Source organism: Dendrobates tinctorius, unplaced genomic scaffold (assembly GCF_039654945.1).
Source record: "Dendrobates tinctorius isolate UK_male_01 unplaced genomic scaffold, ASM3965494v1 ptg000586l, whole genome shotgun sequence".
NCBI classification, from domain to species: domain Eukaryota; kingdom Metazoa; phylum Chordata; class Amphibia; order Anura; family Dendrobatidae; genus Dendrobates; species Dendrobates tinctorius.
This window is the reverse complement of record NW_027362244.1, coordinates 7425-22945: the sequence shown is the minus strand read 5'-3', so window position 1 is coordinate 22945 and position 15521 is coordinate 7425. Positions and strand designations below refer to the sequence as shown.

General features: G+C 47.4%; 1 protein-coding gene across 1 annotated transcript in view; it reads right to left on the bottom strand.

Moving 5' to 3' along the window:
* The window catches only part of LOC141078717 (ubiquitin carboxyl-terminal hydrolase 25-like), a 64845-nt gene extending 49557 nt beyond the window's left edge, over positions 1–15288 (bottom strand). The window contains exons 1-5 of the mRNA XM_073565211.1: positions 15174–15288; positions 7088–7225; positions 4119–4195; positions 1741–1814; positions 142–290 (exon numbers count right to left, since the gene is read on the bottom strand). Of these exons, the coding sequence (XP_073421312.1) occupies positions 142–290; positions 1741–1814; positions 4119–4195; positions 7088–7204 (417 nt within the window). The 5' untranslated portion in view covers positions 7205–7225; positions 15174–15288. The remainder of the gene's footprint in view (positions 1–141; positions 291–1740; positions 1815–4118; positions 4196–7087; positions 7226–15173) is intronic.
* Between the last annotated feature and the right edge of the window lie 233 nt (positions 15289–15521).

The following is a 15521-nucleotide window of genomic DNA, read 5'->3' as shown; positions in this document are numbered from 1 at the left end:
GCATTTAAGAAGTGGCGGTCCACTAGTGAACGAGCCCTTTAAATGTGACTTCTGGCACACTATATTACATGCTGTATGGTTCATATTACTCACACCTACATAACACGGAAACAATGTATCACTGTATTATTGTGCGCTCACCTCCTGACCAGACTTGCTGCAGTTCTCTGAATGCAATGACTCAATTTCTCCCTCGATCATCGCAGCCTCCAGGCACTCGTGTAAGTCTTTAAAGCCGTTCACCTGGAGAGGGTACTGCCCAAACATCTCCGTGTTTTCAAATTTCTTTCCTTGGCGAGAAACAATCAGACGTCAGAGACAAGACACATCAACCTGGAAAATATCATACCTCCTTTATAAGCACGCCATTGAATCTGCGCGTTCAGGGCACAGATGCAATTAACTAGGGGATTATCCACATGGGTTTTTTTTGCAGGAATTTATTACAATGCGTGAGCTGAGGACATGGCAGAGAGTCCGGCAGAGAGAGTCCGGCAGAGAGAGTCCGGCAGAGAGAGTCCGGCAGAGAGAGTCCGGCAGAGAGAGTCCGGCAGAGAGAGTCCGGCAGAGAGAGTCCGGCAGAGAGAGTCCGGCAGAGAGAGTCCGGCAGAGAGAGTCCGGCAGAGAGAGTCCGGCAGAGAGAGTCCGGCAGAGAGAGTCCGGCAGAGAGTCCGGCAGACTTTTCAGTTTAGACCGGACAACACTTTCAACATTAGATCCCAACAGCACATGCTCTGAATTTCATGGATCTTAATGTTGGATCCAGGAATTTCATGGATGTGTGAATGGATCTGTGAAACTATAGGTCCGAGTGGTGTCCGATAAGCAAAAGAAAAACGGACAGCACTCTGATATTTCACACAGATGTGTGAATGCACCCTTAGAAATTAAAATACACAACCTTGTCGCCCCCAACAACATATTTGGAATAGGGGTTGTCCCAGGAAATAATCCTGGAGAAACCCTTTCTTACAAACTGTTATATGGTAAAGATTTAGATCTTTGTGGAGAGCCCTGCAAAGAATAACAATATGTAATAGTGTTCAATACAGTGCAACCGTGATGGCTCAGTGGCACACACTGCACAGTGGCTCAGTAGTTAGGCTACTTTCACACTTGCGTTTTTTTGCGCTGCGTGTGCAGTGCAAACACGCATAGAAAACGCATCATGCGTTTTCTTGTTTTTTGCACATGGTTTTTACAAAAAAAGCATGCGTTTTTTTTTTCTTTGCTCTGACGTGCGCATAACCATGCGCACGTAAACGCACCCATAGACTATAATGTGTTTTTGGGTGAATTTTGTGCGCATGCGTTTTTTTGACACAGGTTGGGCGCACAAAAAATGCAACAGGATGAATTTTGTGCGCCCGGGCGCACACTACAAAAAAACGCATGCGCATACAACCACGTACAAATGCATGACTATGCGCACCCATGTTAAGTATAGGAAAAAAAACGCATGCGCATTTATGCGCAAAAATGCAGCGCAAAAAAACTCAAGTGTGAAACCAGCCTTAGTACTGTTGCTTTGCAGCGCTGGGGTCCTGGGTTCAAATCTCAACAAGGACAACAAACAGTTTATATGTTCTGTGTTTCCTCTGGGTTCTCCAGTTTCCTCCCACACTCCAAACTCAAAAGACATATTGGAAATTATATTATGAGCCCCAATGGGGACAGCAATGATTATATCTGTAAAATGATGTGGAATTAATTTTAAGTAAGAAAGAGAAATACACCAACCTTCATGCACGCCCACTGCCAGGAAATGACCGTAAAACAGCTCCACCATTGGGTTCTTTGGCTTTTCTCCATCTCTGACAACAAAAAATAAAATGTAAAAATCCATAATTTATAAATATGGATTGTCCACTTGTTTATATTCCTTCATATTATCATAGGAGACTCTTACAAGTAAGCCAAGAATTATTAAGCACAACACAAATAGGTCGCCCACGTTGCGCTTCCAGCTACAGTCCGCCCACAGACATCAGCTCCATGATAAGATCTACTTACAATACGTCGTCTGGAGGGTCTCACAATGGGGTCCATCATTTCCACCAGAGGAGATGTCAGCCCTACTGACATGGGTGCACCATGTCTAATTAATTAGAATATGACAAGTGCATGACAGCTAGCGGGAGGCATGCACATGAGGAGCCACAGGCACTTGATAACCTCTTTATCTGAACATGAGCAGGATAAAAGGAATTTTATCAATTTTTTGCATTGTGATTAGGGTGTAACCCCCCGAAGATCTGCACTCAGCATGACGAGCCTATCCACATAACAGGTCAGGAGGAGGAAACAATGTTCTGCGCAGCGTTTCCAGCCTGCGGAGGGAAGAGTCTGTGGTGGACCCCTAACAGAGAGACGAGCACAATCTAGGATTTCTGTAAAGCGGCACCCATTGGAAAAATTATTAGAAAATCAGCTGGATGCAGCCATCGTCCTAGAGTTTATTATTACTGCAAGGTAACCACTAATAACAAAGTTCAGGGAAAGGATGTCCTTGAAGGGCAGATGAAGGCTGTGATGTGTCATGGCTGCTAAATTGTCCCTCTAGCCGCCAGTGTAATGGTGTGTCACTTGGCTCCTCAATGATCAGGAAATGTTCACAGCCCAAGGGCAGGAACAGGGACCTCGACTGAATTATCAAACAGTGAAAAAGCGAATTACAGGAGCAAAAGTGATAGCCGGCTGCGAATAATCATTGGTAACCACATAGGAGGGGAATGTACCGGTCACCATACTGACAGGGCGAGGGATCACATCTGCTGCCGTGGGGACGGCAGAGGGATGAACACTAAAGTGATCGTGGTACTGTATGGAGCGCTGCGAGGACTTACTTTTTTGCATGGTGAGATCTTGTGTCTAGTGGTACCATTTGGCAAACATCCAATTTTCATTGCCTTTTTTTCACGTTTTACGTTTTACAGCATACAACATTCATTTTAGATTTTTTTATAGACTAGACTTTTACGCATGTGAGATACCAAATAAAAAAAAATAATTTATGAACTAGGAAAAGAGGGGTTTAAACTTTTACATTTTCCTCTTATTTTTACACAGACTTTTTTTTTTCTTAATTTTTACTTTAATGTCTCTTTAGGGAAATTGAACCTGTGATCATTATCCTGTTCTCCCTTGTTCTTTATACTGCAATACTTAAAGTAGTGCAATATAAAGAAGAAACGATCTCCTAAGAAGCAAAGGCTCAAGCTGGACCTTATGGGAGTGCTGAAGCGATGGATGCCGTAAGGGTCAGGCTACAATTTGCACCACTTAAATGTCACCTTCAGAGATTGAGGTTAATCCATTGATCAGACAGCAGTGTCTGGAGCTGGTGCTGATCACTGCTATTAGAGGCAGGCGTCAGCTGTATAACTTGCAGACTGGGGCAGGCTCCGCTCCTGAGCCCGCTCCATGCACCCGACGTGTAATCTACGATACATGTAGATCACACATAGGAGGGGGTTCACGCTATTTGCCACTTCTCAGAGTTATGTATCCGGTGTCCAGAAACCGAAGTCTCTGAGGAAAGTACTACTCATCTGTATGGGCCAACCAGTAACAGCAGTGCTCAAAGGGGTCTACATCCGGTCACTCACAAAACACGCACTAGCCTGAAATCACACACTTTACCAATGTTTTCGTCTCAGTTTAATACATTAGAATGAAGAGGGGACCCAAACAGCGACTCGCCCACATTAGGACTTGTCCCGTATTTCACAGACAAACCATTAGTGAATGGGCGATGTGTAATGCTTAGTTTCCCCTGTGGAGGTGCTGTTTCGAAAGTGAGGACATAATATGTTTCCCAAATTCCCACAAATTACAGCTAATCGCTTGGGCTCTCAACAGGACACAGTGTGAACAGCTTATTGTCACAGGGCCCCTCTAAGAAGAAAAAATAAAAAGGTTGTCCCAAGTGAGAGACCCTTGAAGAGGTTGTATGGGGTCACAGCCTTGTCGCTTGGCTGATGATTTTCCAGGTTTCTGACGTTCGTTTTCCTTTTCATCATGTAACGTTATAATGACTATAATCTGTTGCATTTTGGAATGAAAACGTATGACCCGGATCGGGGCTTCATGCATTCCCATATGTAGTAAGAGCTCACCTTTCTTCCTCTGCTTTTATCTGGAAAGCGTCTTCCAGCCAATCTAACAGCTTGTGTGTGAATTCACTGACATCTTGCTACAGGAAAGAAGGAGGAACAGATTAATGACGCTGCAAATAAGGCTGGCGATAAGACTAAGCCTGGCTCACGGCGGAGTAAGGTCCGCCAACTATCGTGGGTCGGTGATAGCATTGCACTTCTCACTTGAGAAGAAGTGACCTTTTGGATGCCCTAAAATACAGGATCTGGGTGCATCTGCAACCCCAGCACCTACTATAGTCTCCTGCTGGCTTGTCTGCAGACAAGCATTGGCTTAGGAGCAGCGACATGTTATCCTCCTGTGTCCTGTGCTAACCTACAGTGCCTGAGAGTGCAGGGACACACAGGTGTCAATTCATTCATACATTTTCAGGAGGCGTTACAGAGGAGCCACATAAGAGTTATGTCAGGAGAGGTGACAGGCAGGTACTGTAATCTGAGAGTAGAAAGCCCCTTTAAGGCTGTGTGTGATTTTGCTGTTTTTTTTCCTGCAGGCAAAACCTGCTTTCTTGACAGTAAACAAGCTGCTTAGAAAAAGCAGGTCTTAGGCTATGGGCCCACGTAGCGTTTTAAAACGCACAATGAAAACCGGACTCCTTCCCAGAAATCGCGCGTTTTTTTCCGAGCGATTTCACTGCGATTTTACCGTGATTTTCTCAAGCACTTTACAAGCGATTTGATGCATCGCTTGGAAAGTGATTGACAGGTTGGTCACACTCGTCAAACATAGTGTTTGACAAGTGTGACCAGCTTTTTACTATTGAGGCCGCCTATGCGGCCTCAATAGTAAAAGATAAAATGTTAAAAATGATAAAAAAAAAAAATCTGGGTATATTTACCTTCCGGCGTCACACGCAGCCTTCCCAGGCCTCAGCGTTCCCAGCGATGCCTTGCGAGACCTGTGATGACGTTGGTCTCGCGTTACTGTAGCGATCTCGCGAGACTACGTCATCACAGGACCGTGCCGCAAGGCATCGCTGGGAACGCTGAGGCTCGGGAAGGCTGCGTGTGACGCCGGAAGGTAAATATACCCCGATTTTTTATTCTTTTTTTTACAGGGGTATGGTGGGCATAGCCACATGCGGGAAGTAAGCGATTCTCATGCATTCCTATGGGTGCGGAATCGCGGCAATTCTTTGCGATTTCGCACAAAAGAATGATCATGCTGCGATTTTTTCCGCGATGCGATTCCGCCGCGGAAAAAGCGCAGCATTAGCACAGCATGTGCGGAATGCCATAGGAATGCATGGGGGGCGTCATGTACAAGATTTTTAAACGTTTTCGCGCCGAAAATCACGGCAAAAACGCTTAAAAATCGCATCGTGGGCACACAGCCCTACTGTGTTTTCTGCTTTTTTTTTTTTTTTTTTAGGTACACTTGCGTTATGCATGCTGATAAAGTTTAATGCACAAAAAAACATGATGTAACTTCCTGACGTTTTTGCACCGAAAATGCAGCAAAACTTGATACCTGCGTTTTTTGCTAAGTTTTTACACTTACTTATTGCTTTCTATGGGTGAAAAAATGCTGCAAAAACACTGAAAGAAGTGACATTCTGCAGTTTTCAAAGACACAGCAGTTTTCCAATTCAGTCAGGAAAAAAAAATACTTTAATTTGCGGATTATAAGATGCACCCTAAATTTTGGGAGAAAAACAGGAAAAAACTTTTTCTTTTTATATACTGGTGGTGCTTCCATGCGTCTTACTGCTTAGGCCTGTTTCACACTTCAGTTTTTGTCCATCAGTCAAGATCCGCCGTTTTGCAAAAAAAAACCGGATCTGCCATTTTGCTTGGCGGATCCGTTTTTTTCCCTATTGAGTTTCATTACCGGCGGATCTTGACGGATGGCCATCCGTTGGATCCGTTTTTTTGCGGATCCGCCAAAATTTTGACGTCCACCGACATGCCCGAACGGAGAATGTAACGTTTTTTTGGGTGACAGGATCCGCACTTCACACTGTGCATGCCCGAAAGACTTCACTCAGCCTGAAAATTAACCCTAAAGTCTGTTCTGGCGGCTGGAAAAAAAATTCTCTCTTTCTCTCTGGGCTGCGGTTCCTTTAAAATTCTTCATTCATCGGATCCGTCAAAAAAACGGTCCGGTGGCATCCGTTCACATCAGTTTAGCAACGGATCCGCTTTCCGCCATTTTGGCGGATTTTAACTGACAAAAAACTGAAGTGTGAAACAGGCCTTACTGGGGGTGGTGGCTGCGGTGAAGAGGGGGCCCAGGGTCGCTGCTGGAGGAGGCAAGAGTGGAGCGTTGTTGCACACAGCAGGCTGGGATGAGGGGATGTTCCGATGTGCTCCGCTGCGGGTGTTTGGTGGTGCGGGGGCTAAGCGCTGGGATCTCACCTCCCAAGATCTTGCTGCCGATATGTCCATCTGCGCATGCCCCGGCAGCCATGTTCCCGGAGTCCACCGCACAGTTAACCATTTAAGCACGGGGGCTCTGGGTTTTCACAAAATGTCAGCAGAGCCCCTGCAAAACTGAACACCAGCAGTGGCGCAAATTGGGACACCCCCTCATCCGAGCCTGCAGCAATGCTCCACTCTTGCCTCCTCCAGTATCGACCCTGGCACCTTGCTCCACCGCGGCTGGTAAGGTATATCTGCATTATAAGACGCACCCCCATTTCCCCCCAAAATTTTGGGGGAAAAAGTGTGTCTTATAATCCGAAAAATACAGTAATTGTGCGCTTGAGTTTTCTGAAATCTCAAAGCTTTTGCTGGTACTATAGAAAGCAGTTTAAAATTTGCATAAAATAAACCACAGCAAAAACACCCAGTGTGAACATAGCCTACACATACACACAAGTTTGGTGAAATAAACAAGTGGTGGCGCAGATATCGACCACTTAACGCCCCAGCACCTTACTAATAAGCTATTCTGCAGGATCTATGGCCACAACTCTTCGATTACACACCTGCTGGGAATCGTTGGATTTGAAGGCATCTTTCAGAATCTCCACTGCCCTGGAAGGGTCCACGTATTTCCTCTTAGAACTGACCAGTAGTGAGAAGAGATAGCGCAGCTCTCGCATAAAAGGCAGATTCCTATGTTCCTATGGCACAAGAGAAAATGGCAATCGTACTCGGATGGTAAAGTCAAGTTATTTTACGATCATATTAAACTCGTTCCCATTCTAAGCAGACGACCATTACACCATCTTGTGCCCACCATACACAATAGTAGCAGAGCTGACACTTTTCAAAGCACGTTGTGAATTGTTAAACGGGTTCCCTGGTGAAAAGTCATCATCTATCCACAGAATATTCATGGGGTAGGCAGCAGCTTGTTGATCGGGGTAGGTCTGACTTTCATCCCCATTTCAAAGGAGCAGCATTGTGCATGAGCGCTGCACTTGCTTTTTTCAGAAAACTTTCTCCGGCAGTGAGACGTCTAAACTTTTGCTCCATCGTAAAATAGAGTAAAAAAATGCCCCGTCATGGATAATAATTCCCTGTCCTGCCAATCGGTGCAGGTCCATCTGGTCAAACCACCACCAATCACTGAGTCATCACCTATCCTGGAGCCAGGCCCCCATCGGGAAACCCCGTTAAATCCTATTATGTTGTCAAGTATCCTCATTGAAAGAGTGAAACAGTATATCTTAATATGAGATCACCTTCAAATCGTGTCCACCATGTTCCTGTGAGACCACCCGGAGTGAATTACTATGGCAGAGGTAACGTGTAACCATCTTTATAAAGGCTTCTGAGATGTCAGACATTTTGATCGCTGGGGTTCTGGCTGCAAGGAGGCTCCCACCATCGAGCCAAAGAAGTAGTACAGTCATGGCCAAAAGTTTTGAGAATGACACAAATATTATATTTTCACATGATCTGCTGGCCTCTGGTTTTTATGTGTGTTTGTCAGATGTTTTTATCACATACTCATAATATGATTGCAATTATATTTCTGTAACAAAAGGTTATATTGACAGTTAGAATGAGTTAATGCAGCAAGTCAATATTTGCAGTGTTGACCCTTCTTCTTCAGGACCTCAGCAATTCTCCCTGGCATGCTCTCAATCAACTTCTGGGTCAAATCCTGACTGATAGCAGTCCATTCTTGCAAAATCAATGCTTTTATTTCGTCTGAATTTGAAGGTTTTTGTTTGTCCACCCGTCTCTTGATGATTGACCACAAGTTCTCAATGGGATTAAGATCTGGGGAGTTTCCAGGCCATGGTCCCAAAATCTCTATGTTTTGTTCCCTGAGCCATTTAGTTATCACCTTTGCTTTATGGCAAGGTGCTCCATCATGTTGAAAAAGGCATTGTTGATCGCCAAACTGCTCTTGGACGGTTGGGAGAAGTTGCTCTTGGAGGACATTCTGGTACCATTCTTTATTCATGGCTGTGTTCTTAGGCAAGACTGAGAGAGAGCCCATTCCCTTGGCTGAGAAGCAACCCCACACATGAATGGTTTCAGGATGCTTGACAGTTGGCATGAGACAAGACTGGTGCTAGCGCTCACCTGGTCTTCTACGAATAAGCAGTTTTCCAGATGTCCCAAACAATCGAAAAGGGGATTCATCAGAGATAAATGACTTTACCCCAGTCCTCAGCAGTCCACTCCATGTACCTCTTGCAGAATATCAGTCTGTCCATGATGGTTTTCCTGGAGAGAAGTGGCTTCTTTGCTGCCCTCCTTGAGACCAGGCCTTGCTCCAAGAGTCTCCGCCTCACAGTGCGTGCAGATGCACTCACACCTGCCTGCTGCCATTCCTGAGCAAGCTCTGCACTGCCGGTAGCCCAATCCCGCAGCTGAAACACTTTTAAGAGACAGTCCTGGCGCTTGCTGGTCTTTCTTGGGCGCCCTGGAGCCTTTTTGGCAACAAGGGAACCTCTCTCCTTGAAGTTCTTGATGATGCGATAGATTGTTGACTGAGGTGCAATCTTTCTAGCTGCGATACTCTTCCCTGTTAGGCCATTTTTGTGCAGTGCAATGATGACTGCACGTGTTTCTTTAGAGATAACCATGGTTAACAGAAGAGAAACAATGATGCCAAGCACCAGCCTCCTTTTAAAGTGTCCAGTGGTGTCATTCTTACTTAATCATGACAGATTGATCTCCAGCCCTGTCCTCATCAACATCCACACCTGTGTTGATGGAGCAATCACTGAAACGATGTTAGCTGGTCCTTTTAAGGCAGGGCTGCAATGATGTTGAAATGTGTTTTGGGGGATAAAGTTCATTTTCTAGGCAAATATTGACTTTGCAAGTAATTGCTGTTAAGCTGATCACTCTTTATAACATTCTGGAGTATATGAAAAATTCCCATTAGAAAAAATGAAGCAGTAGACTTTGTAAAAATTAATATTTGTGTCATTCTCAAAACTTTTGGCCATGACTGTACAAGTGGTTATCCGAGGGCTGCTTTCCTTCGACACTGGAGTAGGTGTAGGGCAAGACCGTGCTGAGCAATTCTGTCCCTTTGTTCTAGTGATGGGAAGCTCAGCACCAGGAACCCACAGAACAAAGCTTCTCCATGACAAGTTTATAGAGATGTCAGTCACATTTGAGCATTCCCACTTCTTTCCATACTGTAGGTCCCTTCACGGACAGTTACTGGATGCACGGTAACGGGAGACAAGCCCCCAGCGTTCCCAAGAACCGGTGCTTTAAATAGCCATGTGAGAATACAACAGAGTATGATGAAGCGCAGCGCCGCTCCATTCATTCTAAGGGAACTGTCAAAGACCAGTAGAGTGAAGCACTTGGCCATCTTTGGTGGTCCCATAAAGAATGATGGAGTGGCGGTACACCTCATCAACCACCACTCCATTCAGACGGGGTTCAGTTCTCAGGATCGCTGGGGCCCCAGTGAGAAGACCCTCAGCAATCATCAAGTTATCCCCTATCCCACAGACAGATGACTGTCAAAAATAAGAATACCCCATTAACAGCAAATCTAGCCGATATTGCCCAAAAATGGTTGTCCAGTCATAACAAAAGTGCACGGGCGCCACGCAAGGGTGGGAAATAACATTTATGCATCTCGGCTGCTTTCACCCCGGTGGATCCAGGGCACGCTGCTCCATCGGACTGCACCGGACTGGAAGCCATGTTGTCCTACTGTTCTGTCACCAGACACAGAGGCATGAGAGTGGATGTATCAGTCGGGTGAATAAAACGGCATTACATTGGATGTTTCTCTGATCACATGTGCTGTTTTAGTCACCTGACCTCCACAGCCAATCACAGGCTTCTTGAGACAGAAGAGTGATGACGTCATGGCTTCTGGCCTGACGCAGACTACAGCAGCAGTCTCTGCTCAGCAGCCGGCCACGCATCATGATGTAGGTGGATAAAGCCGATTTGACATGTACCATGGGCTCCTGCCATAACGGAAGAATACACTTTCTAAATGGCAAAAGAAGCATTGTCAGGGGCAGAGCGCCTTCTTAATAGAGTGACGTTTGCTCGCCTTTGGGGCTTTTTATCAATAGGTTCGGCAGCGATCTTCAGATCCGAATTCTACAAAGAAATCAAATTGCAAGCCTATGCCAGGTGCCCCGATCTGCTCCAATCCCAGATTTTACCACTCCACTCATGGGCTCGTTCACAACACTGCACACCGACACTGTCCAATCGTGGCTCACTGCACACAGACACTGTCCAATCGTGGCTCACTACACACCGACACTGTCCAATCGTGGCTCACTACACACCGACACTGTCCAATCGTGGCTCACTACACACCGACACTGTCCAATCGTGGCTCACTACACACCGACACTGTCCAATTGTGGCTCACTACACACCGACACTGTCCAATCGTGGCTCACTACACACCGACACTGTCCAATCGTGGCTCACTACACACCGACACTGTCCAATCGTGGCTCACTACACACCGACACTGTCCAATCGCGGCTCACTACACACCCACACTGTCCAATCGCGGCTCACTACACACCGACACTGTCCATTCGCGGCTCACTACACACCGACACTGTCCAATCGCGGCTCACTACACACCCACACTGTCCAATCGCGGCTCACTACACACCGACACTGTTCATTCGCGGCTCACTACACACCGACACTGTCCAATCGCGGCTCACTACACACCGACACTGTCCATTCGCGGCTCACTACACACCGACACTGTCCAATCGCGGCTCACTACACACCGACACTGTCCAATCGTGGCTCACTGCACACACACTGTGAAATCGCAGCTCACTTCATACCGAGACATTGTCCAATCGGGTCTCACTACACAACGACACTGTCTAACCGAGGCTCACTACACAACGACACTGTTCAATCGCGGCTCACTACACAACGACACTGTCCAATCGAGGCTCACTACACACCGACACTATCCAATCGCGGCTCACTACACACCAACACTGTTCAATGGTGGCTCACTAGACACCAATACGGTCCAATCACGGCTCACTACACACCGACACGGTCCAATCGTGGCTCACTACACACCGACACTGTCGGCATGTGACTGGGGCAATGCGTGAAGGGCTGACTTTCTCATATAAACAGCTAAGCCAGCCTCCTTTCCAGGTCAATTCATTGCCTGCGGTAGAATAACTATTACAGAGCAGTTGGCCAGCCAGATCTGCAGAGCTCCGCGTGACTGTGGCTTGACATGTACAGCATATCTCCATGCATTCTCTTTGGGTCTGCCTGAAATGAGTGCAGTGCTTGGCATACTCCAGCAGTCCCATAGAGAATGCAGTGGTGCACAAGTCTAGCCATCGCTCCAATCAGGTGGCGCTCTGCAAAGCCTCGCTCTTGGTTCCCAGATGATGGATCAGCAAGTTATCACCGATCAATGGTCGATTGCAGTGGTCATGTGACAATGTGCTGCCAGTAAGGAAACAATGTTAGTCGGGGAGTTTAAGCGTTTTTTTTTTTTATTTAATACTGTCGCCACAAGTGTCCATTGAAGCCTTTTTGTGTGACTTGACACCATATACATAAACATACATACGGGGACACAATCACAGTTTATCGCCAATTATACAGAATATCATTTCCAACGCCGATTTAGATTCCTAGAAAGCAGCAGGGACGGACCATGGCCCTTACCGCCTCCTAGGTTTCCACCCCCAATAGTAGAGCGAGCGATGTGGAGTCACATTACATCCTAACAACTCTGGATCTCACACCGTAGGTGGTGACCTAGGAGACTGCAAGGCCCGCGGCCGTCCCCGACGCTCCTTACAAGAAAAACCTGCAGTGCAAGAGATTTAGAAAAATAGATAACTGTTCGCATGTCTGCACTAGAATGAGTTTCCTGTATGGCTGTAGGTAAAATGCTACCATTAGGGCCAATCCCTTAAAGGGATAGTCTCAATATGGACTTTTGGGGCAAAAAGAGACGCCAGGCCCACCTCTATGTGCCAAGAAGGTATAACACTGCTAAAAGAGTGACACTTGATCTGGCAGCAGTGGGATATTACATATTATGAGGACCTTAATTTCAATGGGTTTTCATTCAGGGAAAAACTTGGATAAGCAAGTTCATGCATAAAAAAATGAATTCTTTACTCTACGGGTTTGCATTCAGTATTAACATTGCTATAGGAAAAAACTGCACCGCTAGCAGATCGCAGGGAGTTTGTGCAGCTGAACATTCGACGATCAGCTGATCCGTGACACCGCTTCAGCATATAAAGGATGAGTCAGCCCTTTAAAGTGCTTAAAGTGGACTTGTCTCCACCACATATATCTGCTCTAGTAAATTGCTGCATTCCCCATATCATCAGAACTCTGGATCTTCTCGTCTTAGACCTCTGCATTGTGCTGCTCCTCTGCTACTCCTAGAGATGTATACATAGGCGAGTATAACGGACGTGTCCTTACACAGACGCTGTGCAATCGCCGCTCACTACACACCGACACTGTGCAATCGCCGCTCACTACACACCGACACTGTGCAATCGCCGCTCACTACACACCGACACTGTGCAATCGCCGCTCACTACACACCGACACTGTGCAATCGCCGCTCACTACACACCGACACTGTGCAATCGCCGCTCACTACACACCGACACTGTGCAATCGCCGCTCACTACACACCGACACTGTGCAATCGCCGCTCACTACACACCGACACTGTGCAATCGCCGCTCACTACACACCGACACTGTGCAATCGCCGCTCACTACACACCGACACTGTGCAATCGCCGCTCACTACACACCGACACTGTGCAATCGCCGCTCACTACACACCGACACTGTGCAATCGCCGCTCACTACACACCGACACTGTGCAATCGCCGCTCACTACACACCGACACTGTGCAATCGCCGCTCACTACACACCGACACTGTGCAATCGCCGCTCACTACACACCGACACTGTGCAATCGCCGCTCACTACACACCGACACTGTGCAATCGCCGCTCACTACACACCGACACTGTGCAATCGCCGCTCACTACACACCGACACTGTGCAATCGCCGCTCACTACACACCGACACTGTGCAATCGCCGCTCACTACACACCGACACTGTGCAATCGCCGCTCACTACACACCGACACTGTGCAATCGCCGCTCACTACACACCGACACTGTGCAATCGCCGCTCACTACACACCGACACTGTGCAATCGCCGCTCACTACACACCGACACTGTGCAATCGCCGCTCACTACACACCGACACTGTGCAATCGCCGCTCACTACACACCGACACTGTGCAATCGCCGCTCACTACACACCGACACTGTGCAATCGCCGCTCACTACACACCGACACTGTGCAATCGCCGCTCACTACACACCGACACTGTGCAATCGCCGCTCACTACACACCGACACTGTGCAATCGCCGCTCACTACACACCGACACTGTGCAATCGCCGCTCACTACACACCGACACTGTGCAATCGCCGCTCACTACACACCGAGACTGTGCAATCGCCGCTCACTACACACCGACACTGTGCAATCGCCGCTCACTACACACCGACACTGTGCAATCGCCGCTCACTACACACCGACACTGTGCAATCGCCGCTCACTACACACCGACACTGTGCAATCGCCGCTCACTACACACCGACACTGTGCAATCGCCGCTCACTACACACCGACACTGTGCAATCGCCGCTCACTACACACCGACACTGTGCAATCGCCGCTCACTACACACCGACACTGTGCAATCGCCGCTCACTTCACACCGACACTGTGCAATCGCCGCTCACTACACACCGACACTGTGCAATCGCCGCTCACTACACACCGACACTGTGCAATCGCCACTCACTACACACCGACACTGTGCAATCGCCACTCACTACACACCGACACTGTGCAATCGCCACTCACTACACACCGACACTGTGCAATCGCCACTCACTACACACCGACACTGTCCAATCGCCACTCACTACACACCGACACTGTGCAATCGCCACTCACTACACACCGACACTGTGCAATCGCCACTCACTACACACCGACACTGTGCAATCGCCACTCACTACACACCGACACTGTGCAATCGCCACTCACCACACACCGACACTGTGCAATCGCCACTTACTACACACCGACACTGTCCAATCGCCCCTCACTACACACCGACACTGTGCAATTGCCACTCACTACACACCGACACTGTGCAATCGCCACTCACTACACACCGACACTGTCCAATCGCCACTCACTACACACCGACACTGTGCAATCGCCACTCACTACACACCGACACTGTGCAATCGCCACTCACTACACACCGACACTGTGCAATCGCCACTCACCACACACCGACACTGTGCAATCGCCACTTACTACACACCGACACTGTCCAATCAAAGCTCACTTACCCATCTGAAATACATTTCCAATAGGAATTACTAAAGAATGGCAAAATGCAGAACTTCATGTGAAAGTTAATGCGTGCTATAATATTTTCACACTTGTCCTTTTCGCTGTGGGCATTTAAGCACAAATGATGAAACCGCAGCATGTATGCAGCATGTATGCCCACGTGTATAGAGCGTGCGCACACCCACCTTATGGTTTCGTGGAACATCCTGAGCGCTGGCAGGGGGGCTGTAGTTTAAAACTAGCCTGCGAAATTCCAGCAGATTAAAGAGAGACTGAAAGAGAAAGAAACAAGTTTAAACGACACAATGATTGTTTCTCACATACGTAGTTTATCCTCACAAATAAAAACTCATTCACACTTGTGTCAGCGTTTGACTGCGCCCTGTGAATGGCTGCCCGCTTGCTTCTAAAGCTTGTTATACACATTGGGTAAAAATGGGAGAAGCCTGATAATTTTGCAGTAGTTGGGTCCTCCAGGAGACTTGTCGACCAACATCCTTACATAACCTAGTGATTCCAGTGTTCCCCAAGTA